General features: G+C 41.4%; 3 protein-coding genes and 2 non-coding genes across 5 annotated transcripts; 3 read left to right on the forward strand and 2 right to left on the reverse strand.

Annotated features, from left to right (window-relative positions):
- Positions 1–394: 394 nt before the first annotated feature.
- cog4 (component of oligomeric golgi complex 4) lies at positions 395–10,119 on the reverse strand. Its single transcript, XM_053428852.1, has 19 exons — positions 9,715–10,119; positions 8,514–8,596; positions 8,267–8,381; positions 7,943–8,117; positions 7,480–7,673; positions 6,765–6,870; positions 6,508–6,665; positions 6,074–6,132; positions 5,861–5,985; positions 5,636–5,754; positions 5,214–5,380; positions 4,595–4,760; positions 3,093–3,155; positions 2,866–2,979; positions 2,185–2,277; positions 2,021–2,104; positions 1,826–1,927; positions 1,395–1,523; positions 395–1,302 (listed from the first exon to the last, which is right to left on the reverse strand). The coding sequence occupies exons 1-19, from the start codon at positions 9,847–9,849 to the stop codon at positions 1,168–1,170; spliced, it is 2,322 nt and encodes a 773-aa protein (XP_053284827.1). The 5' UTR covers positions 9,850–10,119; the 3' UTR covers positions 395–1,167.
- Positions 10,120–10,333: 214 nt separating this feature from the next.
- Positions 10,334–10,406, forward strand: trnav-cac (transfer RNA valine (anticodon CAC)). The gene has a single exon. It is a non-coding gene; the product is annotated as a tRNA-Val (tRNA).
- Positions 10,407–10,723: 317 nt separating this feature from the next.
- On the forward strand, positions 10,724–10,796 carry trnav-aac (transfer RNA valine (anticodon AAC)). Its single transcript has one exon. It is a non-coding gene; the product is annotated as a tRNA-Val (tRNA).
- A 4,095-nt stretch (positions 10,797–14,891) lies between these two features.
- Positions 14,892–21,641, reverse strand: gfod2 (glucose-fructose oxidoreductase domain containing 2). The gene is made up of 3 exons (XM_053428865.1): positions 21,545–21,641; positions 19,709–20,058; positions 14,892–18,462 (listed from the first exon to the last, which is right to left on the reverse strand). The coding sequence occupies exons 2-3, from the start codon at positions 19,959–19,961 to the stop codon at positions 17,561–17,563; spliced, it is 1,155 nt and encodes a 384-aa protein (XP_053284840.1). The 5' UTR covers positions 19,962–20,058; positions 21,545–21,641; the 3' UTR covers positions 14,892–17,560.
- A 2,005-nt stretch (positions 21,642–23,646) lies between these two features.
- thap11 (THAP domain containing 11) lies at positions 23,647–26,040 on the forward strand. Its single transcript, XM_053419095.1, has one exon. It carries the CDS (start codon positions 24,008–24,010, stop codon positions 24,839–24,841), a length of 834 nt encoding a protein of 277 aa, XP_053275070.1. The 5' UTR covers positions 23,647–24,007; the 3' UTR covers positions 24,842–26,040.
- The last annotated feature ends 744 nt before the right edge of the window (positions 26,041–26,784 follow it).

Consider the following 26,784-nt stretch of genomic DNA (forward strand, 5'->3'; position numbering starts at 1 on the left):
AGAGGAAACTCTCCATTTTCACCCGTGCACCCAGGAATTCCTCCTCCCATGCCTGTATACTCTTCCCTTTCACATATCAGTCCCCATATCCTATCTCCATCTTCACCTTAAAAGCACCGTACTGTATATATATATATTATGATTATACCAGATTTTTTTTTTACTGTGAATGTTTTTGTGCTGCACCCCCATCCTATTCGGTAGTTTATTGGTTGCTCTCATGTGGAATGTTTGTGCTGAGCCAATCGAATGTTGTGTTTACATTAAAGCCACACTTTTCCTAACGAGCCCTGTGTCCTGAGTCTGATTGACAGAGTTTAAACACTGATGGTGACCTGCTTTGGTCTGCAGGTGTAACAATGTTATACCAGGAAATTAGGCTGAACGTTATGAGTATGGAATGCTTCATTTTAATGCTTTATTACCTGGTGAACACAGCTTTGTATTTAGTGTCACTAACACGCATAAAAGATTGGGAACAGGTCTTGCATGGCACTAGGGTAGCACTCGTTGAAATGTGGCGGATGGCAGGGATCAGGAGCGCTCCGTGGTGCCTCTCAATTTATTAGGTTAAAAGTGTTTCATCATCACAGACAAGGAGCTATTCATATATTGAATGACTAGGCTGGATCAGCTGTCTGACCTGCTTCTGTCAGTCTAATGGGTATGATGTTCATTACTGCTCTGTTTCACCGACAGCCGCAGAGCTCCAATCCTCAGTCCCAGTGTGTCCTCGTTTCTCAGAGCCAGCCACAGGTTAAAAGGTTCCAACTCCCTCTGACGCACAATTACACACACGCGCTTTTAATCACACATTTAGCAGAATATTCTCATATTTTACAGTTTGCATTAGTTCTCCTGCCACGTAAGCACAAGCTCTGACTCGTCAACAGCTTTAACACGCACAGACATCAGCTGGGTGTGGGACAGCAGGCAGTTGGAAAACATGACTGAAATCTCCTGGGAAAGAAGAGTGTTTTTGTTTCCTACGTTAAAAAAAAAAAGAAAAAAATAAACGAAATCCCCAGCCATTTGCCCGTGCCCTGCCCAAATCCATTTACAGGAGCGTGGATTAAACCTGGATTGTGCAGAGAGCTCTTTAGTGAAATGCATCAAAAGGTGTGTGCTGCACAACAGTCACTGTTAACAAGCAGACTGGTTCAGGAGTTACAGTCTCAGCCTCTTGATATCTTCACTTCTGAAGTCGATACGCAGCGCCAGAACCTGCCGCACCTCCGCTGGCGTCAGCCGCCACGTCAGGGGGCCCGAGTTAGAGCCCCAGTAATCCAAGATCTCGGTAACCTGCAGCAGAAACAGGTACAAGTGAGCCAGTGTGAAGCAGATTCTTCAGTCCAAGTAGAACACTGGGTAAAGAGAAATGGTTAATTAATCACCCGCTCCAGGTTGAGGATGGTGGCCATCTGTGTGAGGCGAGCAAACTTATCCCTGATGGTCCAGGTGGTCACGGTTGTGAGGTACGCCACAAGAGACCGAAGCTCTTTATCGAACTGCAGCCCTCCGAGCTACAACAGAAGAATCAACACTGCGTAAAACAACTCAAAATGTGAACATGTTATTTATAGAGTGATGTTTTAATTAAGACTGACGAGAATGAGAATATATGTTGTGGTCTTCAGTTAAAGCACCAGCTCAAAACAGGATAGACTAACAAGTTAAAAGGAGGCAGCCTCTCCTGCAGACCTTCCTGGTCTCATTAATAAATCAGGGCTGGAGGCTTTTCATCATGTGATCCAGTGATGTGATGTGATTTGATGTGATGCACAGGGAGCTCTCTGCCACCTGGTGGCTGAGCTCAGCTCCTCACCCTGCTGAATGAGCATTTGAGGACAGTCTTCTCCATCTCTATTGCTATCAAGCTGGTCATGAGGCTGGTGAGGGTGTCGTAACTGACAGGAGAGAGAGCCGTCTGGTGACAGAGCAAAGAAAGGGTTAAAAATAGCAAAGAAAGGAGCATATTTTCAGAAAATATAAAGAACAGTCGCTGGAACATTACAGTTACCTTGAATTCTGCCATGAGCTGCTCCAAGTTAACGATGAGCTGCTGCACCCAGGGATCATTAGCTTCATAATCATTAAACTCCTCCTGTGAGGAAGAGCAGCAGTTACAGCGACGCGTTTTATCGACCTCTGGTTTATTTGTGTACAGGATTCTGAGATCATTACCTCCTCTACGTTATGTGAGATTGCCAGGAAGCTACTGATCCACGGTTTGACCTGAGGCTTCACTGCTGTGGTGTTTAACTCAGTTAGACCCTCCTGAGAAACAAAATAACAGGGAATCAAACTGTGAACTCAGTGGACGAACAGAGTCTCATTGTAACATATGTGGTTCTTCATATTCACACCAAACACTTATTAAAATGGACAGATGCATTAACAAAATTCAACAAGGCTGGACTGTGCATCTGCTAGATTGTCTCTATATAAAAATGGATGCCATGACAGATCAGCAAAAAGAAGCCAAATCCTCTTGACTTCCCCCTGGTGAGTATAGGTCAAAAACCTGCCTACTCCATGTTAGTGGAGAGGCAAAACCATGTCAGACAAATTGTCTGGTGATTGGTCAAGTGTGTGTATCTGCAGGACGACACATCGTCTCCACACAAACACTACCACTCCACACTAACAATCAGATTCAGCTTAAGATGGCGGCACCTGCATCCTGGGTATTTGAGCTTCATTTTTGTACAACGGGAGGAAGTGGAAAAAGTGTTTGAATGAAATACAAAAAAGTGTTTTCCCCATTCTGCAGCAACTACTGTGTAACACTGATAAGTGTGCACGTGTGTGTGTGTGTGTGTGTGTGTGTGTGTGTGGCCGTGTGTGTGCGCACGTGCATCTAACCTGTAACAGATCCTTGAACTTTGTAGATGTGTTGACGAGGTCGGACAAACAGCTTTCAATCTTGGCTTGTTCTCCAGAGAAGCCACCCTGACTGAACAACTTGGAACAATCGTTCTGCAGAAGAGATCAGAAATTGTAAAAAAGTATATTTTTGAGCAATGAGCCAAACTATAAACAATGTGATAAATATAAAAAAGGCGGAGTGTCGGTAAAGATGTGAGTCTTACCTCCAGATTCCTCTTTAAAGTCGTGATATTCTCACTGCACACCTCAACATTATTCAGAGTCACCTGAGATAGAAAGCAAAGAAGTTTGGATTAGTTCTTACGACCAGTTTGGTTCGTTTAAAAGCTTTGAGAAAAACTTGTGTTACTCTTCAATCCCATAGTTTATTCCAGTAATAAGCAGTTCTCTTTTTTTAACAGCATCAAAATGTTGGACATTTTACAGCAGCACAGAACTGGTGGGAACACTGAGGCCGACACAACTGACCTGAAGTAATGTAGAAGCCCTATTTCCACTGGTAATAAAGGGTTTTATCTCTTGAATATTTATGACTGCTGTCCTAGAAGCCACGCACTCAGAATTAATAACGATAACTCTTTGTTTTATGGGTCACATATTTAACAACTTGAATAAAATGAGTTGGCACTTAACAGCCACTAAAGCTGTATCCATTTCCTTTATAATTACAATCCAATTATTAAGGAATTTGCTTGATATTATCAAGTAATTTCTGGATAAATATCAGCCATGAGAAAACTGTTATATAATAACTTGTACTGGCTTTTTGATCGCCTCCTTTGATATTACATCAAAAACTGACTCTGCAAAGAACTTTTGTGAAGGTTTTCTGGCATCAAAAAAACTATTCATTTTTGTAAGAAAGACAAATTGAGATCATTTTCTCATTTGTTTAAAAAAAAACTGAAAAACTTAAAGGAAATGTCCACATTTTGGCTTCAAAGGTAGAACTAGTACATGGCCATAAACCGGATTGTGTCTTTGTTTCATTTGACTTTTGACAAATGGGTTAAAAGGTTTTTGAAGTAGTGCTTCCTTCAGTTGAGGGCCATATTTAAAAAATTTAAGAACTTCCTACATTACTCAAATCAGTGATGGTTATTCATGCATTTTACTCCTCACTTAAATTGCAGCGGCTCTCTTAAAGGACAACCTGCGCAAAAGCTGAAAGCTGAATGAGTCCAACACAGCACATTGTCACACACTTTTACACACCATCAGTTTTCCCTCTCAAAGTGAAAACTCAGCTTATAGACACAGGTAACAAGTGATTCCTGCTCTTGGAAACATGTTGGCATTTAAGTGGCAGATTTTCCTTTTTAAGATACACACATAGTATTATACAAGAGGACAGCTCGTGACCCAGGGATTCCCAAACCTGACACTTAAGTAGTATATGTTGTTTATATAGGAAGTAATATACATATGTTTTGCTTGCTTCACAAAGTTCTCAGTACTGAAATTCTTCAGCAAAACCCAGTACAACAAATATTAGGCTTAAAGACCAGGGACATGTTACCATATGTTTTATAGCTTTTCCACTTTATCAAAATCATCACTGTGTTGTGTTGAGGTAAATGAGTTAATCCATAAAATTTAGGTTTTGGTGTCATTAAAGACAAATTTTGTTTTACCCTAAACAAACTAACTTTCAAAAGAATAGTGGGTTTACAGGCATGTGAAAGTGACATTTCATGCATCTTACCAGAAACGCAGCCTTAGCGTGTTCAGCGCTCTCAATGCCCATTGTGTTGAACTTGCCCTGTTGCAAGCTGCTCTGCATCAGACTGACCGCGCTGCTGACGCCGCGCTGGATGTCCTGAAGCGTCGTTGCAGGGAAGCCCTGCCGCAGCTTATTGTACAACACCTCCCTGAAAGGTGAAGAGAGGCGGACAGGGAGAGAATATATGATCAACCGTTTACATGCACAAAAAAATATCAGTCCAATACAATATGTTGTTTATATATTTCTCTTATAATAACACTTCCTACAGTTTTTATTTTGAGTCTTTTCATACAAGACATCATATGACAAAAACATTTAGGTGCTGGAGCCATGTTGTCATATGCGTAAGCTCTATTATAACTGATTTGAATGAGGTTTTTAGACTGCGACAGTGTGTAACTGTAGTACCTCTGTGCAGTTTATTTAATCTTTAAATCAGTAAATAACAAAGTTGTCCATTTTGTTAGTTAATATCTATGTAATATAGAGATAAAACACTAAAATTTGTATAATAATTATCTGTATAAATAGTGATCTATTTGACCCAGCCAGACGTCAGCACTAGAAGCGATTACTACAGTGAAAGAGTGGTGAGCACCTGAAGTCCGACTCCAACGCGGAGTTGGCGTGGTTGATCATGGCACACAGGCAGTCGATGCTGGAGCTGGACAAAGCTCTGCTGATGCACTTCTTCACAATGTAGAAACAGTCGTCCACCATACTGGAGGTCAGCTGTCCCTTTTCATACGTATCCATAGCAACAGCCTGAGGAGAAATACAATTTTTTTTTTTACAACAGTTTTAAGTCCGATCTACTATATTAATACTTGGGAAACTAAATATTTATAATAAAACAATTTTCATGTTATCTTCTATTTTTAAAAGAATCACATGGTTATTTCATTCAAACTTGGTAATTATCAAGAAATGGTGACAGGTGTGTTTTGGTAGTAGATGTACGATCAAATATATAAACATTGAACTATACAAATGACACTTTAAAAAAACGGAGTAGTTTACCTTGTTTACAGACTCCCTCATGTAGTATTCTTCCATTGGAACATAGAAGCAGATCAGCTCCTGCATTGTTGTACTCAGCAGGCAGTGTTTCAACAGCTTCTCCACATTCTGCTGATGTTCTGTTAAAAAATATGAGAAAACAATATTACAATGGAGTCCACTCATGTGATCTCCGACTAATGGACTCATCTTTGTTTCAAAAATCACATGCAAGAATAAATCTACCTTGTGTGATGCTCCGAGCGTCTCCAACTTCGAAGTCGGCCATCATGCGGCGCCGTAAAAAGCGCAGGTAGAGCTCTGACCGTGCGTTCATCAGGGTTACTTCTGCCAGCACAGGGTCCAGCTCCCTGTTCATGTGAGACAGAGGAATGAACCAAAACCACACAGAGACAAACATCGAGGGGAAGAGAGCATGTTGCTGAAACACTCAAATACCTGGGCTCAATTGTCTCCCCTGGCATGCCCTTCATCATGTTGCTCTGCACAATCTGGAACTACAGGAGGGATTCAAGGTCACAGTTAGTACAGGTACAGGTATGCAGTTAAAAATGAATCAGGCTGAGGACCCCGTTGTTTGAATGTTAGCAGTTTTACCATTAAAAGGTGCTTTTTGAAAGATTCTAGTGAACTTTGATATCTTAAAGCAGATTCATAATCATTCACCAGACATCTTTCGTAGTGTGTAGAACATTCCACAGTAAGGTGTGTAAAGAGAGGAGCGGGGGGGGGGGGGGGGGGTACCCAAAGTGGTACTCAAGTTAACTTAAACTGCATTTAAAGAATAAAGTTTGAAGGATGAGAATAAACAGGATCTTTTAACCTGATAATGGCAGATTAACCTGAATTGGAGGAGCTGATGTCATTCTAACCTTGTTGTGGTATCCTCTCTGCTGGATGAACTTGTCGACTATTTTCTGAGCCTGTTGGTCACATTCCTGCTGGAGGTGAGTGATGAGTGTGTACAAATGCCCTGGACCATAATACGTCTCCACTATAGGCTGATGAGTCTCAATGACACGAGCAATGCCTGTAAACACACACCAGTGCATTAGTGGAGTTTGCACCAGGCAATAAAAGGAAAATAATATACAGAGAAACACAGTTAGTATCAGCTCTGTTTTCTCACCTTCCAACAGCAGCGTCAGCGTGTCTGCAAAGACCAGCAGTGCTCTCTTCTCACCCAGGTCTCCTCCTGTAGCGAGAAGCAGGTTTTCCTCGGCTTTGGAGGCAAGCTGTGTGAGGGAGTGTGAAAAACACAGACAGAATCAAATGGGATTCAAGTGGGTATCAAAACCATAACCCGTGTATTTACAGGATTGGAACAAGCTAAGCAGTTAGCTGACACTAAAATGAGTGTAACATCGTGATTAACTGATATTACAAGTTTGAATTTACAAGCAACAAACAGGAAAGAGTGTGTATGTTTTACGAATAATAACAAAGTCTTAGAGAGCATGTATCGCAACCAAAGCTTCCATTGATCATCAAAATACACATAAACAACCAGGGATCACAGATGTCTGGCATTCAATAAGTGAATTGTGATGGAAAACGTAAAACGTATTGCCCTGTTTTGGTGTTAAGAAATCAATGAAAGCATAATGGATCAGCAACTAAAACAAAAAAATATACCCATGGCCCCAATTTTCAATATTTTGGACTGGATTTAAAAACCAGACAGGACTGAAAAATCTAAAACCTCTTGAGAGGTAGTGGGAGAATAAAATCAGAAAAGAGACTCTTTAATCACTAGATTTACTCTTTGAGGAATTACAACCAGCAACCGTCTTACCACAAACCTTTCCCATACGTGAGCATGTCTTGTGGAGTTCGCTACTGACCTGACTGCAGAGATATTGACCGAAGCGGGCGAGGCCCTGCTGGTGGAGGCCCAACAGAGGGAAGATCTTGAAAAACCTTTCCACCTGTGCAAGATCCACTGCTGCTACAGCTTCATCCAGCTTCTGAGCAACTATGACCTTCAGCTTCTGCTCGGCCTCCTGCAGCATGACCAAGCTGGCGTCCACAACACTGCCTGTGGAGACATGAGGGTGTCCAGTGATGGAAAAACATGCACAGGAATATATTCGACACAGTACAGTAACAAACCATGCACTGAAAATCATTTTATTTTAATAAGATCTTTGATAGTTTGCAGGAGTCAATAACAGTTTAAAAAGCACTACTGTTTTTCTATTATTATTATTATGTATAAATTAAAAGCTAATATTGTACAAAAAAATATTTTGTGCAGCATAAGACTGTATACTGACTAAGTTTGACAGAAAGGTAGGGGCTTCATACTTTCTTCTCCCTGCCTGCTCAGCTCTATAACTGACTGGTCCAGAGAAAGGTACCGGTGGATGTGGGCAGCCGCCTGCTCAAAATCCTCGTTACGCAGAGCCGTCTGCACGCCGTCTGTGCAGAACTTCAGGTCGAGGATATCATCAGCACGCTGGATGACGTTGTACAGCCGAGTCTAAAGAAAATAAGAGATGCTCATTAATGCAGCTCAATGCAACAGTGCTGTGATAACGTGTATGTTGTCATCACTTAGTCCACACAGCCAAGAAACCTCTCTTCTTTGAATATCAAATGTAAGCAGACCTCATGAGTGTGTGTTTTTACCTTTGCCAGGTCAAGCTGTCGGACTTTGCGGCTCACGTTTTCAGCCAGGCTGCAGGTAAATGTGATCATGCCTGACAGTTGACTGGCGTCTCCTCCGATCAACTGTAGGTTGGGCCTGACATGATAACAAACCACATTTTACACAGAGCACATCATTTTTATAAAGCTGACAGATGTTGATGTTGAAGCTCAAATCAAAGATGATTATGATTTTATGTAGCAACTCTCTAATGTGTACAAACTGTACCCCATCCTCTGCAGTGCCAGCATCTTGGTGTGAATGGACCCCTCCTGCCCCACTAGTCTGTCCAGCTCAGCCTCCACTTCTGTCTGTAGTGATCAGAACACAAAACATGTCACAAGTCCCATTAGTTAAGTCTCAAAGAAGATATTGACTATTGATCAATTAAGATCTGAAAGATCTACGCTGTAGAGATCTTTACTTTTCATTCAACATAAATTATTCAAAATTCTTATCAGTAAAAGCAGAAAAGTGTCACATTTGATAAACTGGAACAATTAATGTATACACAACTATTTATTTCAACTACTGTCTCTGAATAAAGTACCTAGTTTAATATTGAACGTCTTCAATGTCTTAAGTAAAATATTTCAGTGGTCATTGTGCAATTATTAAAAACTGCATACCCTTTTTTATATTTATTTTGTGAACTTATTTAATATTTTTAAGTATTTACTGCACCTTAAAAATGTATACTTTCTGTATTTACTTGTAAAAATACTCTTACATGTTCGAAATAAATACAAATTTATTGAATAGCTTTGTACTGCTCTGTCAATTTGCATATTTTTCTAGTAAAAGCTGACTTTGTAGAGCACACAAGAATTACTCGTACTTTCTTGTACCTTTGCAAATGTCATTACAGATACATCTATCCAAATCTCATATCTCATAAGATTGTGTGCTTTGAATGTAAATTCCTAAATGTAAAAATGCTGAATAGCTGAAGCTGTCGGATAAATACAATGTATTCAAAGGTACAATGTATTTCCCTCTGAAGTGTATTGAAGTATTAAGTAAATCAGTACTTGTGTCAAAGTACCACTGTTTGGTAGTGGGGTGTTTATTTTTGTTGTAATCTTCATAACAGGAGAACATCATTTAATCATTAAAAGATAAATAAATAAAGAGTCAAAATATGATCCACATCCTGGAACCTCTTCATGGTGTTTGACAGGTGTTGTGGGGTATTTTGTACCCAGATTATTTGGTGTCCCCCCTGTCTTCCGCATTGAGTACAAAACAGTAAGTAGACTCTAACCCTGACCTGCAGGGACTTGATTGTTTCTTTTGGTTTATACATTATTTGTTAAAGTTGTGTCTCTGGCGTTTTGAACCAGCAGCTTCCCGGATGTTTACGTGGAGTGACACGGTGACCGTGTGTACACGTCACCTCACCACCGCTAACAGGTCGTTTGATACGAACCTCTTCCACGCAGAGCTGCTGGTAAACCCCCTCCAGGTCCTCCAGCTCCGTCAGCCCACAGATGGTGTCCATGCTGATGGAGGACACCGGGCCGGAGTCAGATCTTCTGGCCGCTAAGGTTCCACTGTCCGCCATCTTCCCTCCACAGCAACACAGAGCTGCAGGGAGGCGGTCCCTGAATTTGATCTGTCAGGCAGCGTTCGAAGACGAGAGTCACAGAGAAGGAGACGCTGCTTCTTCACGCCAAATGTAGGTGAACGCGTCTCCAGGCACTAACTTAATATTTTCTCTAAGCATCGATACCATGAATTCAGATATCACCACTAGAGACAAGCTGTGGCAGCACAGCAGCTACCTGACAAGACAAACTCTGGGTTCCACGATACCCGTACACGCATGCGCTGTATCATTTCCGTTTACACATTTTCAAGTCTGCTTTGAAAAAGTGTCCCATAATATTATGTTAATATGAGGCTTTAGTCTCATGAACAAAGAAAGATGAACCTGAGGTGACTTCCTGATTGGTCACGTTATGCATTTTTCCCTCCTCGTCATTAGAACATAGACAATATTTTGTCAACGCACATTGATATAGTAAAGTGACATGCTGTTATAACCAGTTTCCGTAGTGTAGTGGTTATCACGTTCGCCTCACACGCGAAAGGTCCCCGGTTCGAGACCGGGCGGAAACATTGTTTAGTTTTTTTTTTTACCTCACACCCGGCTGAGTTGTCTCCAATAGTAAAACCATAACACAATTTGTAGTTTTTCTATGTTAATGAGCTGGTCTTACTCCAATACTACTCCGATTTTGACAAACAGTCAAATAACAATTTATTGAACTCTTACACAGTCACTGCAGGAACAACTATGTGTGTCACAACCACACTAGCACGTTGTGGGTTACAGGCCAACGTGATTTGTTGTTTTTGTACATAAATTTTATATCTGTCTATTGCACTACAAATGGAGATGTGAATATATCAGGTTTGTTAGCCAAAGGTTGTCAGTTTCCGTAGTGTAGTGGTTATCACGTTCGCCTAACACGCGAAAGGTCCCCGGTTCGAGACCGGGCGGAAACATTCTTTATGTTTTGACATGTACTGTGAGTTACATTTTGTGAATAAACAACTTTACACACGTTGGACAAATTAGACACCAGGAAGCTGCCACGCACTCTTGTCTCTCCCTCTCACACACACTAACACACAGCGACTGATGTGGTCAACATAATTTAACCTTTGTAAACATAAATCATATGTGCTAAGTATAGTTGATACAAATACAGTAGGTGCTGATGAAATCAGTTGTACTGCTTAGGCTTCTTATTCGTTATAGATTTTTCAATTGAACAAATAAATCAAAATTTCTTCGAAATACCATCTTGAACAATTTTATATCTCTAGTCTTGTATTTTAAGTTTTACTCCTGCAATGTTTTCACTTTCTTAAAATAGTTACATCTGCTGTACCATAATTTTGCAGAAAATGTTAGTCTAATGCACAACTATTTGGCTTCAATAGTCAGTTACTTGTGTCTTACAATCACCTTAGACTTGAGATATTTGTATTGTCAATATCTCCATTAGCACATACTTCTCTACAGTGACTGATTTGTTGTAGTTCTGGTGACTTTCATCTCAATGCAGTGAACTTATTCTTGGCCTATCTTTACCTTTTATCATTCTCTTATGATCTTGTGTCTGCTGGATGCCTTAATCTCCCTCGGGATCTATAAAGTATTTATTACATCAGTGTTCATGTAAAGTTCTAACTAGTGGTGGGAAAAAAACATGTCTATAAGAAATTAAACTGGCTTCTTAAATATACATTTGTTTACACTGCTAGTATTATGTTCTTCTAAGCACTTGTTTTCAACTGGGAGGTCAAATAATGAAGACATGGACTTATCCCCTGTTAGTGACAACATGCTGATGGATGGTTTCAATCCCCCAGAGTGAAATAAAGTATTTTTATTTTGACAATAATTACTGCGACTGGTGTGGTCCTCTCCACTGAAGACTTGTAGATCTGAGGGGAACACACAGATTGTTAAAGTCAGTGTCTGCTTATTAAACTAAACCCGAAACAGTTTGTTGTGGCTCTGAGTGAATGCAGACTTGGATATGTAGGTCCTGGTTCATATTTATTTGTATTTCATGCCAGTGATGCCATGTCATCAGCTGCAATATAAACACAACCAACAATCCATTTACTGTTTGTTTCAAAACGCGTCTGAATGAAAGACCTTTAAGTGTTTGAGGTGTTCCATGGCATTTATAGAAAAGCCGAGATCAGAGTCATGTTGTAACACCATCAGGAGGGTAACTGTCCTCTGGAAAACAAGAGATATTTTTCTCTTTCCTGCTGAAGCTCTTCCCATTTCTGCTGTAGCTCTGTCTTTTCCTTCTGCAGCTCTTCTCTCTGTAGGCCCAGTTCTTTGGCTTCCTCCTGCTGTGCTTTCCTCAACGACTTGATTTTCTTCCACTCTGCAGCTGCCTCTCTGGCATCCGCTGCACCTAGCTTCTCCAGCAGCTCCCTCTGATGCTCCAGAGCCCGGGCCTCCTCCTTCTGCGCTCTGTTCAGTGCTTCAATATAGCGCCTGCTCTCGTCTCAACACCCGTTTTTCTCCTTCCAATGCTCTTGAACCTGGCAGCACACCTCTGTGAAAGACTACAAATTCCTTCAGGTCCAAATTCTCTAGCTGGCTAATTCTCAATCAAAGTGTTAATATCAGCCAGTAGCCCATTTGGTCAGTCTCTTCACGCCCTCTTTTAACATGCTATTTCTGTCTAGATCGAGGTTTGGGGGTATCTGGTCAATTTAATCCACATGAAACAAGAAAGATTTTGATTGAGATGAGGTAAAACATTTTCTACTCCTGTAAGAGGAGGGAATGAGGAAGACATGTATTAACTCATGAGATTCGTGTATTTGCCATGACAGTATTGTTGAAAGGCATCATTCATAAAGACACCTTTGAAAACAATTATTTACAAACTCTGACCTCTTTAAACTAAAAAAGCAGACCTGAATGCTGCATCTGCTCTGTGGAGGTGTCACCAGTGGCGTTTGAGCCATGTGAAGAAACTGGAGGAAACGGTTTGAGCCCGTCAGCCTTGAGTCTGGCAAACACCTCTTCAACATGTGGCGACGCAATTCGCTTGTTCTGCCACTTTCATTGCACTGCAACTTGTTCTTGCAAATGAGGCAGCGAGCAGCGTTCAACCTGTCCAGACGCTCATAGTGCCTCCAGATCAGACTATCCAGTTTGTGCCGGGTACATCTTACAGGACGGTTATCACCATCATCAAATGTCTCTCCCTGTCCAGCCGGTTCTGCTGGATCTCCCTGTGCAGCCGGGTCTGCTGGATCTCCCTGTGCAGCCATGCCAGTAACAGCAGAACTAATGTCAGATTCATTCATAGTTTCGTGGATGTCAGAGTCACAGTCCTCCAGAGCCGATTCCACAACAAATAGAGGAAATAAAGTTAGAAGGTCTTCAGTTAAATAAAATCGTACAATCTGACATTGACAGATTGTGTTTTGTTTGACCAACAATCCATAATCTAATTATAATCATATAAACAGACACAAACAGCAAAACCACAAACTTGAGAAGCAGGAGCAAATATTGACATTACTATAATAGGTCAAAAATGTGGGGATTAATTTACTCTAAATACATTTTTTTGTCAAGTATGTTTTATTAAAGAACGGCTTTATTGATAAGTCCTGTGAGCCAGATTTTAAAAGGTAACAGTCTCCTTCTTCTGCCAGAACATGAAATTAATATATAAGCTATAATCAGTGTATAAGCGAGAGGTTTCCACTTTGCTCTCTTTAATGCAGATATGGAGGACGAGTTCAGGTTCAATGTGGATACTGAAAATATAAGAAAGTGTTCAAAAATACTTACAGATACACTGATCTCATTGCACTCAATTAAACTACAACAAACTGAATTTAAGAATAAAAACTCCATCACCTTATATCTGCAGCGGGATCTGACCCAACACATCTGTAAACTAACCCATAGAGGACGTGTTGAACGGTACCAGAGCAGAGCTGCTCCCTGTCCCCGTGCGCCCCCTGGTGACTGCTCGGCCTCTGAACTTCCTGGCTAGGCGACCTCTCTGGGATGTTTGAGCTGCAGGTGTCTGAGCATGATGGTGGTGCTGCCCTGCTGTTTGGCCCTTGATTTCAAGGATTTAAAGAAGCACCAGGTCTGTGGCTCGTGGCTCCGGCGGCCTCCGCCGTGTTGTCCACGCAGCTCCGGTCCATTTACTGGGCTCTGTGTTTTCCATTGAACAAGTTTAATTGTGTTCATCAACAGTAAGAGCGGCATCACTAGTTTTAGGTGTGATGCTAAGTTAGGCTGAGCCATGCTATGCTTGTTGTGGCACGTCATATCCGGGCAGCCCTTGATTTTGTTTTCCTTCCTTTTCTCCTCATATGATTTGGCCGTGTTGTAGACGATAGATATATGGTGTAGACGCTGAGGAGCATCGCTGCTCCCCGCAGGATGAAATGTAACTAACACGGTTCATACTTCATACATAGCCCTCAATCATTAATAAGGCCAACAGTCAGGCCAATAATAAATGTGAACATGTGAACTATCTTACCAGATATCACTTGGCTAATAAACATAGGCCAATATAGTTATATATAATATGCAGAAAAATATTTACAGAATACATATGCAGGAGGGATGGATTCCCTGTGTTTATATATTAACTCTAATATATAAACAGCTTAATTCAAGCTCTCTCTATATATATATATATATATATTAATTCATATTATTTTGGTATTCTACGGTTTAACCATATAACATCAAGCCTCATTTACAAATTGTGTTTTAATTTGTCGTTATATATCGGCAGATATATGGGTAGATGTTAATGGATAGATTTTATTTTACTTTCACACCTAACGATCAATGTGGCTCTAATGTTTAGGGTGCCTGTAGGATGAGAAGATTAGCATTGTCCTTGACAAGTCTAGAACACTGGGCAAGAACATCTGATTTACAAAGTTTGGGATATTTTAAAAATGTAATAATGATTTGATCAATACTCCTTTTCAAATACACAAACAGGGTTTGTTGGCAAGTACAGGAACAATACATTTTTTACAGAAGTACACAACAAAGGTCTGACCAAAGGCACTAAATGAAGACAATTGTATTTATTTAAGGAAATGTTTGTCAGGCAGATGAACAGTAAAGTTACCCAACTTAAACACATTGTGCTCAAAAAGCCAAATTATCATTTAAAACAACAGTTAAAGCGAAACATGATAAATATAACAGCTTTAAACAGAAATTCACACGCTGAAATCACAAACACTGAACAGAATGAACTGAGGGAAACCTTCTCCACATCAAAACATAAATAAATACAAAATGTCTTCCTTACACAGACAATTGTAAAGTCAATTTTTTGCAGTGAGCTGGCTGGTACAAGCATTGCCCTGCATATTAAATAGGTGGCATTTTATCAGTTTTCAGTGCAAAAAACAAAACGAATACAACTGTCAACAAGATGGTGAAAAGTCAGTTGGAATGTATTTTAAAAGTGGTGGGTTGTGGATCATCCTGCAGGCAAATGTATTAAAAACACTAAATGTAAACTTGATTCAGGGTTTTTGGAAAGCACTGTTGGGAAAGCGTGAGGTAAGCGTGCATCTGTCTTTAATATTATTTAGGATATTCAGCAGAACTGAGATGCAGTGAGCGACTATAAAAACCGCACACCAACACTTCCTGCCTCGTTGTGTAAACACGTTGGTGAGGCACGCGTTTCTACTCTCACGCACGTCAAATCCAGTGGTTCTACTCAATGAAAAGCTCAGCAATGATTCAGGGTGACTGTAGCAAAACAGGGTGGGGTGGTGCCCCCCAAAGTCTGGATTTATACATCTGTAATAACTTTAAATGCATAGACTGATGAAACTCAATCTTGTAAAAACAAAGGAACATGTAAACACATGTAAACAATATTTTGAAACATTTTAACTCTAAATGTTGACAGTTGAACAATGAAAGGTTGCTTTTTTAGGACAAACCGGTTCCTGCTTATGTAAATGTTCAACCTGTTACTCCACCTATAATCTGTCCTATGTGTAAAACCAGCAGGCAGCGGGTAGTTTCCTCCTTCAGTCACTTTCAGCGGTTAAATAGATGACCACTGGTGACAAGTCTTTACAGCAGAAAACAGGTACTAACAATCCTATGAATCCATCTGAGCCAATTCACCTCTGTCTTTACGTATGTTGTGTGTTTGTGTCAAACAGTCAGTATGGACCGAAATATCACTACAAATGTGGAATCTGTGATTCACTATCAACCTCCTTGAAGCTGCTTGAAGTAATTTATTTATTATTGCGGAAAATACTGAGAAGAGGCTCGTGTGGTTTGAGGGGTTTAAATGTTTTTGATACCATGAAAACTAATCGAGCTTACCACAGCTGGTACATCTGAAAAGCAGGAAACTACACCTGCATACTTCCTCTGAGGACATCTACGGTTTAAGTGATACTCTAAAGTGTCATTTAAAATGAAGAATCACTATAAGAAAGGGGGATTTTGAGGGGCAATGCTACAAATTAGACATTTTAATATTCCTTTCTCTACATAGCTTATTGTAATCCCAGGTATTGTACGTGTGTCACGGCAGTTTATAACATAAAAACCTACAAGCCCTTCTGGGAATATTTTCAACAATTTGAATCTCGGCTTATTATTACACACTTTCTTTAAAAAACAACAAGCTCCAGTATTCTTATTCTGAATTATCCACAGGTTGATCTCCACTGGTTTGTGATTTGTATTCTGACAGTGATCCTTCTGCAGCCGGCGAAGGATTTTGTTATTCAAATCACCCTCATGCTTTGTTATTCACATTCACCCCTGTGGTAAACACATTGTGCTTTTGGTGTTGGGAGAACATAACACCCAAATATTTTGAAAATATATTATGTTCAGTAGAGATTCAAATGTTGGACTGTAAATTACAGTTAAATTTGAACCTCAGAGTGTCTGAATTAACACCTTGTACAGACTGTGTGGGACACAAACATTATGTCAGTGGTTATTCACAAACTCTTGTGATTCTCAAACATTTATCATGACCCAGATTTTTTGCAAAAGAATTTTAGAAGCCAGTATTGGGTATATGCTTGTGCACCTGGGTCTAGCAGTTTTTTTTCCATAGTTAATGAAACCTCCAACTCCTCACCTGCTGGTTCGATAATTTTCCTAAGAACCCCCGAAAAGGAGAAAAAAATGACAAAAACATTCTGGCATATCTTAAGGATAAGGTACTTATTTTGCTGTCTACATTCATGTACCCATGCAAACTGTTTAGGGTGAAAATATTGCGAGAGCCGAGCAGTTTTGATTTGGGCCAATATTTGACAACGGTGTGGTGATTTAATAACATGCGCCACATATCAGTCTTGTTTGGGAGGAAATTTGTAGTCACGACTCCACGAGTTCGTTAAATTCTCTCAAAGCGAAAGAATATCTGATCATTGTGGATCATGTCTACTTTTTTGGCATGGTAGACTTTGGCAGCCTTAACTCTATACAGAGCTTTCTTTTGAGAATCTGAATAATGGAGCTGTGAATGACAATTTAGTGTAAAAGCAAATAGCAACTGTGAGGAAACAAACTTCTGCGACACATTTGTATTCTCTCAATCAAAATATTCGGATCAAAATGTGAAAACACAAAGTAGTCGTGTGTAATGTAAACTGCCAAAGCAGCAGAATTAAAGAAGCGACATTCAGAGCCCAGTTTAGTCAGACATGTAGTAGATGCACTGGTTGTATAAATATAATTAGTTCTTGTTTCTCTGCAGAGCCTCACACAAGTTGTGGTTGGGATCCGGCTCCTCACTCATGATCTCAACGCACTCCCATTCTCCGCTACAGCTGGACCGCTTCACGGCCTCCACCACCGTCTGCACATACAGACCATCCTCAAATGTTGGTGCCATGGCCACTGGTCCTTGCGCCCATGACCTGCGCTCCTCGTGAGCCTGAAAAGACTCTCTCAGCGCCTTCACCATGGAGCTCAGCCCCCGCAGGTGAGGCAGGGGCATCTCTTTCAACTCGGGCCCCACCCACCCGCTGTCGCCTAGCAACAGCTCCTCACCGTTACTCCCGTTGCGTTGACCATACAGTTCCGTGCCTCTGGCAACCAACCTCCCAGTGGATCCAACCACCATAACCTCGTGTACGAATGACCCCGGCATGTTGAAGTTCAGGGTCACGGTGCAGCACACACCACCAGAGCGAGAGCCAGTTCCACCCATCAACATTTGGAAGAAGCAGAAATCGTCACTGGTGACGCGGCGGATGCCTCGGATCAAACCATTCTGTTGTACAAAAGTCCGCAGTAAGCCGTGCACGCGCTGGGCTCGGGCACCAGTCAGGTAACTTAAAAGGTCGATGATGGCAGAGCCGACAGTGTGCAGACCACCTCCTCCCATCAGCTCCTCGCAGGTCCAGCCGTACGACTGGTCCAGGAGGCTCGGGCCGTAGACCCGAACATCGCACACCTGCATTTCACCCACATACCCCTCCACCAGCAACTGACGCATTGCAACAAAAGCTGGCAGGAAGCGCAGGGTATTACCCATAATGCTGAGCAGCTGGGGATAGTATCTGGCGGCAGTCACCATCTTGAATGAATCCACAGCAGTCGCAGCTTTCTCACACACAACATTCTTTCCTATACCTGCAGAGAGAGAGAGAGAAACAGATAGTTGAGGTTAATTTCGTCAATGGTATCTAAGGTAAAGACAATAAACATACAATAGATTATAAATTCCAAGACATAGTCTTTCATAATGTTTGTGAGTTTAGCAATTCATTTTCTTCTTTCAAAAAATGTGCACATGTTGCCGGTAAAGGGGGTGAGTTTTGTTTGAACTCACTCTGATTCTTAATTTGTCTTTAGTTACTATGTTCACACTAAATTTTGGACAATTTCAGTACAAATTTATTAAATGGCTCTCTGAACAACAAAATGTAGGTTTAATTGCACCGGGCTGTTTTTGGAACTACATTTGTTTTAGCTAGATATACTAGTTTACTAAATATCATTTGAAGTTGCGGTGTGTATTTGATGCCTCAGTGCTTGGCCACACAAAGGAGCTGATGGCTTCCCATGGTCCAGTTCCTACGGTTTTGTATGGACAAACAAAAAGTCAACTTTCACATGTGTTAGCAGAGGGTGTTAGCGGAGTGGGTATGGACATTTTTTATCTGTGGAGATCGGCAGCCTTCACTACCCCTTCTAATCAGTGTTGTGGATAAATCCTTCTGCGGGACAAACTCAGGAAGTTGCAACTAAAACAGGAAGTTGAAGTCAACACTCAGGAATTCCATCAGATACAGTAAGTTAACTCTACACATCTACTCTCCTCTGATACAGTGTGTTGATTATTGCATCAGTTTTACGAGCAGAAGGTGTGGTTAATTGATAAGACTGAAAAATTGATAAGCTTTTTTCCCCCTCCAATGACTAAATTTTTTGTAGGTTACAGCTGTGATCTCTATTAATTAATATCTCAAGCATAAACCCTGAGAAATATATTACAGGAGAAGATAGTTCAATTCCAGTAGAAACATGTCTTAGTGAGTAATGTCATCATAATTGTCATCATAGTCAAAAAATTCAAATCTGTTCCACAGTTGACCTGCCACGCCCAGTCAGGTCGTATTTGAAGTTTGTGTTCCTCAGATGCTCATACAGTGTAAGAGGAATCGGAAAATCGGAAGAAAATTTTATGTTTTTGTTGACCCAATAAATGAATTCAGCTGTTTATCGAATAATATCCACCGATATTCAGTGTTGTATGTTTTATGGTTTGTAATAGACTGCATGTATGTAAGCTCAGCACATATATTAATTGTAAACTTATGTGTACAAGGTTGTATGACAGTTCTGTAAAAGAGTATGTTCATTCACAAGCTCTCACCCAGTGCTTTGACAGCAATCTGCCTCGTCATTGAGGGAGGAATATAGATGCAAACGAGGTCGACATCCTGGTGCAGCAGGACGTCATCAGATCGGCTGGTGTGAAATGGTATTCCAAGCTCCTTGGCCAAGCAGCCTGCCTCCTCTTCGCTTCGGCCCCAGAGCGCATGAACCTCAAAGCCCTCAGCTTTTAACAGTGGGACCAGCACCCGGGCTGTGCTCCCTGTGCCAAACACACCCACTCCTGGCAACATGGCAGCGCCATTCACTGTGACCTCAGCTCAAAACCATAGTCAGACTCTCCAACATCCTAGGGGCCTGGGATCCACTTGTCTGACAACGTGAATTTATCTGTTAAAAGAAGAGCAGAGTATTAAAGCTGTGTCACACTCAAAATCGCTTGTTTATACATAACAATAAAACAATTTCTGAGTTAAAATTACTGTTGCTTTAAGACATAAAAAACACAAACAACAAAAGTTGCTCTCTTTATAGTTATGTGGAAAAGTACAGCACAAGACGTTATTAAATCTATACAACACTCATATGATAACTAAAACAACAGATAGTAACTTCCCTCATGGCACAATATCTATGTTATTGATTTGATTTATCTCCCAGCTCTAGTGACTATACAAACAAACAGGACAAACATGTCTGATGGAGGCTCAGCCCAGTTTTTATTATCTCCAGTCTCTGACAGCCCCTTACATTGTGTCCTGCTACATAGTCAGCATACCATTCCTCAGATATCTCACACCAACCAAAAGTAAACGTCATCTCTATCTCTGCAGCACTTGTAATGTATGTCTGTGTGGGCGTGTGACCTTATCCACGTTAAGGATATGTCATTCAGTAAACTAAACAGAACATAACAGGGTTCATCATTCTGCTACTTGTTCACACACTTCAATAGGAAATACTGTGCAGCCAGCTCAGTTGACCTGAGGCCTTAACTCCTCCTTTTACTTCGGTGATTTCCTGGTCTGACTCTTTAGAACCTTTAAGTCCTGTGAGGATTTGAGTCATATGCACCTGTCCGCAGATTTAGACCTGCACCGATCAGCTGATTAACTGATTAGTAAAGCACTGTCAAAACATTGCCAACTTCATGTAGGAGGAAATTACACCTGGTATTTTCCTACACTGGGAATATGTATGTTCTGAGGTGTGACGGTGTTTAAAAGCTGCATCGAGCTGGAGGACGAGCAGGTTTATTACTTAACTGAGGAATAATGTGGAGGAGCAGATAATTCATAATTATGTTATGAACGTGTATTCGTGGGAGAAGAGTTGATGTTAAGCTGGCTCGGTGCCTCACTTGTGTGATGTGCAACTGAGTGTGTTTGAACCTGCATTACGCTTGTAGCCAGAGCTCAAACAAATATACGTTTACAAGGCTGACAGCAGTTGAACAACCCCCCCCTTCTCTCTGTCAGACACACATACACGCCAGTGAAAACCTAGCTGTGCTATTGGTCAGATAACAAAGCCACGCCACACTGGTTTCGCTGTGTGGATCGATAATAGCTTGATATTAGCGATAGTTACTGTGATATCACAAACACACAGAAAGCGGCTAATATGTTTTATCTAACAGTCGCATACTGGTAATGTGCTCCGGATGTAACCACGGCTCCAACTCCCCAGCTAGCCCCACTCAGCTGCTCCACCCTGGGCTTATTGATAACGTTAGCTAGCACGTACAGCTAGCCGGCTAGCGAGCCGCAAAGACAGTCAAAACAAACTAGCAACAAACACTCGCACTTCGTTGTGGTTAGTATGTCGAGTCAGTGTGTGTGTAGACGGGACAGAAACACAGTGAGGTGTTATCTACCTTCAGTAACCAGCAGCAGCAGCAGCAGAGGCTCCGGTGGAGGAACTGGGAGCTGAGTCGGGCGCTGCCCAGTTGCTAATGGTAACTTCAGGACGACAGGCAGCAGTGCAGTGAGGGGGGGGGGGGGGAGCTCGAGATAGTGCACAGGCTGGAGATGGGTCACCGGTGGAGAACTCACACACACAAGCCGCCACTCCACAGTGAAGAATGTGGACTAGAGTGAGACGCGTTGTTTTATGTCTGAAACAGGTCAAAATCCATTTGATAACCACGGAGGCCGTTTCATATGTCACGTTTTTAATTGAAAGGTATAGAGAGAAGTTAAAAGACAAAACTGCCACACAGAATGAAAAGATGGAGACACAGAACGATTACAGATGTACACAAATGACCACATAGAGACATACAATGACAGGAGACACAAAAAAGACTATGAAGATGCAGTAAATTACCACATACAGACATTAAATTACCACACGGACACACAAAAGGACCATATAGAGTAGACATAGAATGGCAAAAAAGACCCTTAAAGTGACCACAAAGTGAGACACAAAATGATCACACTTAGACTTTGAAAACGACTACATAGAGACACAAAACGACTGAGGTACACAAAGTGACTACAAAGATATTCAGAACGATTACTTAGAGTTCAGGGCTATGAAGCATTTACTGGGTTGGTTATACACAAAAACAACACAACGTATGTCATCGTTTTGTTTTTTCAATCCATTCATTACCGAAGGTGTGCCCATGGAACAGGAACAGTTGATCAGCCATTAGCTGCTGGGCGTTTCCCAGTGAGTTAGTGTGCTGGCCTAGAATGTTTTGATATGCAGTCTATGGACAGCTTTGCTATTGTTGACAGATACATCATATATAAGGGACATTATTATACACACATTTATTTAATTTATTAAAAAGTTTCAACATGACCATAATTTACAATGACAGTGGCTCCCACACACGACTCAGAGACCCTGTGAAATTACATTAATATTAAGTAATTATTATTTTATTATCAAGTTCATCCATTCTGTTGCAAAAATAACTCCAACAAGATATAGAGATGTTGATTGGAAGTGGATTATATACAGATTTGTCTGACAGGTGGAACAATGGTTTTATGGGAGTCATAGAAAAAAGCGTCAGTTACACAAAATAGGCCATCACGTGGCTGAGGAAGGTTACTACTACAACATGCTGCTTCAGAAGGGAAGAATGAAAAACCTTTGGACTGGATACACTTAAGATATGGTTTCATATTTCCTTTTGACACTCTGTTATGCCATGTTTGATGTGAAACCATGAAAACTAATATATATGCACCTTGGCTGTGAAGATTGACTAAGTCAAGTTGAACTTACATGTAGCACTTTTTTAATTTGGCTTTTTTTTAAGATAATGTACTTACATGATTCTTGCTGTTTGGTTTTGAATGCACTTATTGGAAATCGCTTTGGATAAAAGTGTCAGCTAAATGATATGTGATGTAATGTAAACAATTACCAGCACTGCTTTACTTGGCAAGCAGATGATGGGGAAAGAGATGGCAAAATATATGCAGAATTGGAGTGAAATGCTTTAATATGACTAACTTTTTTAGAAATCATATACATAGTTTTGCTCAAGTGGATGTTTTTATTATCCAAGATTAAAACTGCACTGATCTGTACCTCAGGAATCACATAAAAACAGCCTGTATAAATGTATGTATGCCTTTTCTCTTTTTTAATGAAAAGGGTTAATTTGTATTTTGGAGGGCACATAGTCAAGTTAATGGAATTTGCCTTGGTAGTATTGTTTGGTTTAACATGTTATAATTAAAAAATAGAACTTTATTTTAAAATGTCACACTGCAGCTGAGTGGACACTTTATAACATGACTATTAATTTGTGATATTGTAATAGTATGATAATAAATCAATCACAGGGAAGCAGTTTTGATACTTTAGTAAATATTACATTTCCATGTGTTTTTATAATGTGTGTGTTGTTAAAACTGTGCTTGTACTTGAGTGAAGAGTTTAGAAAGTGCTGTGCTCTCTGCTGCGCTTCCCCACTCCGACCAGCAGGGGGAATAGAGCGCTACGGAGCTTTGCCAGACCCAGACCCAGACCGGAAACGCAATGCCTTCTGGTAGTTTTAGTTCTCAAAGGAGGACGGTTGAACACCGCGAAGAACAAAACCACACTTTCACCATCATAAATAAAACATCAGCCTCTAATCCAGCATAAGAACGAGCCCCAGGACAGTTCGGGTGGATTCGGTCGCCGCCCGGAGAACATCGGCTCAGTTTTGGGTGAAAAATAAACAGGAAGTCGTTAGCTTTGTGGGACGTGTAGTTCCGCTCGCAGGCCGCGGAGCTTGACAACAACGCGCAGAATAAAGAAAAAACAATAAAAATAATCGAAGCTTCGCCGCTGAGACTACACCGTCAGCATCGGCGCGGAGGTAAACATGCCCGGCTTCACCTGCTGCGTGCCCGGGTGCTACAACAACTCGCACCGGGACCGGGACCTGCGCTTCTACACGTTTCCTAAGGACACGGCGCTGAGGGAGCTGTGGCTGAGGAACATCTCCCGGGCCGGGGTCAGCGGCTGCTTCAGCACCTTCCAGCCCACCACGGGACACCGAGTCTGCAGCGTGCACTTCGCAGGTGGGAGGAAGACCTACAGCATCCGAGTGCCGTCCCTCTTCCCTCTGCGGGGCGTGAACGAGCGCAGGAGCCGGCGGGGCAGAGGCAGGAAAGTGTCCGCTGGGGTGGCTGCCCCCGGCGCCTCTGCGACCTCCGGAATTGTCCTCACCAACGTGCTGGGCAACACGGCGGAAGGAGCTGAGGGCATCACCGGCGGAGAGGCGAACGACGACACCATCACCGTGGTGCAGATCGGCCAGAACGGGGAGTACCTGGGCACCGCGCGGCTGCCCGCTCCATCAGAGGGGACCTGTTACACGGCGCCGATCGTTAGTGTGGACGATCTCAACGCGGACGACTCGTCGGTAGATGCCGCGTCCATCCTGCACCATCTGCCGATGCAGTACGTCAGTGTGACCAGCAGCCCGCTGGACCACTCGTACTCGCTGACCACCGGCACCACGTCCACCGAGCTGCTGCGGAAACTGAACGAGCAGCGGGACATCATCGCACTGATGGAGGTGAAGATGAAGGAGATGAAGGCGAGCATCCGTCAGCTGCGCGTGGCCGAGGCCAAGCTGCAGGAGGAGGTGCGGGAGCGGGACCGGCTGCTGTACGGCAACTCGGTGGCTATCAGCGTCCGGAAGAAAGTGTGAACGTTGAAACATCAACGGAATACATCCGTTACAGAGACTCGGACTAATGCAGAGATCACCGAGGGGGTTGGAGACAGCAGATCCAGACCTATTTTGTATAAAACTACGAGCGATGAAAATTAAATTTTCATCAAGTAGAGCTGATTTTTCGTAGGCCTGATGTTAAAAGAAAGCTGGCTGCCTAGTTTATGTAGCTGATAGTAATAAGCTCATTGCTAATCACATACAAACATGAAAAGTCCACTATTGACCTGCAGCCCATCCAAGGTCAAAATCGTGTTTTATTCATACAACAGGTTGGACGGACTTACCACATATTTACGCCAGAACTGATGCTAAAAGCAGCCTAGTTGCATTTAAAGTTTTTCTCCTGAAGCTTCTCTCTAACACAGTTTTAACATTTGAACTGAATTAGGTGTGTGCGGAAAATCTCATTAGCTTGTAGAGTTCATAAGGTACAACATGTTAAAGAATCTAAAGGATTTCATTTTTTAACCAGAACACTATCCTTGGCTCATTTATGCTGTTGGTCATAAAACTTATAACTTTATCTGAGTTGCCTTCAAAGTTTTTTTACTTTTAATGCTGACAACATCTGCACGACCAGAAAGTAAACTTTAATGAATTCCTTAAGACTTGAAAGGGCACTCAAAAGATGGAATCCTATTAAAGGATGCTGGTTGCATTAAGTCAATTTTGACTTTTTTCCTTTTTCCTGAAGAAATCTTAAGAGAAGAACCAAGAAAATCTTTTCTCAAGATTCTTTATGCAACTGAAATATATACGTCTGTCTCCGAGGTTTTTCAGCGAAACTGTGCCTGTGTGATCCGTGTGATTTATTATTGTATGTGCCTGTTTATTGTCAGATTGTTTTTCTCTCTCACAAAACATTAGTGGCTGCATCTCTCTGTCCTGATCAGGAGCATTTCATGCACTGGAGATCAGGCACATTTAAGACTCTTCAACTTGGTCCGACAGCTATGGTCTGCCCTCATTTGAAGGAAATTTAATTTTGGCACCGACTAATTTCAGATGTGTCCTGACTTTGTCGAGTGTCACAGTAACGAAACAGACTATGTCCGAGATTCCTGGGGTACTCAATGTTTTTATCTTTGAGTAAAAACCCACAGGGCTGCACTTAGAGCTTTTGTTTGGACTCTTTATAGGAAAGATGAAATAAAAAAAAAAAATTAAAAGTTCCTGTGGCTCCTTTAACTTCTATTGTCAGGTACTATAGGATTGTTTTCTACAGCTCTTTTGGGATGTTGATGAATAACAATTTTTAATCCTCAACCATGAAGATGTGGAATGGAACAAATGCATAAACTTGCACATCCAATCAAACATTAATGACGTGCTGCTGTTCGGTGACAAATGACAACCAAAGCATCACCTAACTTACAGCTTGTTAGGTTTCTGAAGAAGATTTTGGCATAGATGAAGTGAGTCATTTAATTGTTTATCTTGAATTATTGAAATTGAGAGTTGTACTTGAAATTCAGTGAGAAACAACCAATGCCCAAAAACTATTGCAATAGCAAACTAAACATTGCACGCTGTTGGTAAGATAAACATCAGAAACTATAGGAGATACTGAAGTGGTGCTGCTGCTGCAAATCTCTCCTCTTGATGGTGACTGGAAAGTTCCAGCATTTGCATTGCTGGGAACCCTTCTGCATCTTCAGCAGTTATCTCAGTTTCACAATTTGCAGGTTTAGGGATCCATGTATAACCTTCCTGTGCTCCTGTCTCATGAAGCGGTCAGCTCTAAAATACAACACCAATGAAGTCCAGACAATCTGCTTGAGTTATCAGAGAGGATCGCAATTTAGAGTTAGCTGTTGATTACTTGATTCATTATTCATCTAAGCCATATAATGCACAAAACTAATTATAAAAAGTTTGCGATTACACGATTCCAGAGGATACCATTGTTTTCAGGT

The sequence above is a fragment of the Pleuronectes platessa genome, chromosome 1 (genome assembly GCF_947347685.1).
Source record: "Pleuronectes platessa chromosome 1, fPlePla1.1, whole genome shotgun sequence".
Classification (NCBI taxonomy): domain Eukaryota; kingdom Metazoa; phylum Chordata; class Actinopteri; order Pleuronectiformes; family Pleuronectidae; genus Pleuronectes; species Pleuronectes platessa.

Coding starts and splice junctions, on each gene's coding strand:
- cog4 (XM_053428852.1), bottom strand. CDS start 9,849: ATGGCGGACAGTGGAACCTTAGCGGCCAGAAGATCTGACTCCGGCCCG. Junction 5,986..6,073: donor GGGGAGACAATTGAGCCCAG/GTATTTGAGTGT, acceptor TCACATGAACAG/GGAGCTGGACCCTGTGCTGG. Junction 4,761..5,213: donor GCGTTGGAGTCGGACTTCAG/GTGCTCACCACT, acceptor TTCACCTTTCAG/GGAGGTGTTGTACAATAAGC.
- gfod2 (XM_053428865.1), bottom strand. CDS start 19,961: ATGTTGCCAGGAGTGGGTGTGTTTGGCACAGGGAGCACAGCCCGGGTG. Junction 18,463..19,708: donor GATTGCTGTCAAAGCACTGG/GTGAGAGCTTGT, acceptor CTCTCTCTGCAG/GTATAGGAAAGAATGTTGTG.
- thap11 (XM_053419095.1), top strand. CDS start 24,008: ATGCCCGGCTTCACCTGCTGCGTGCCCGGGTGCTACAACAACTCGCAC.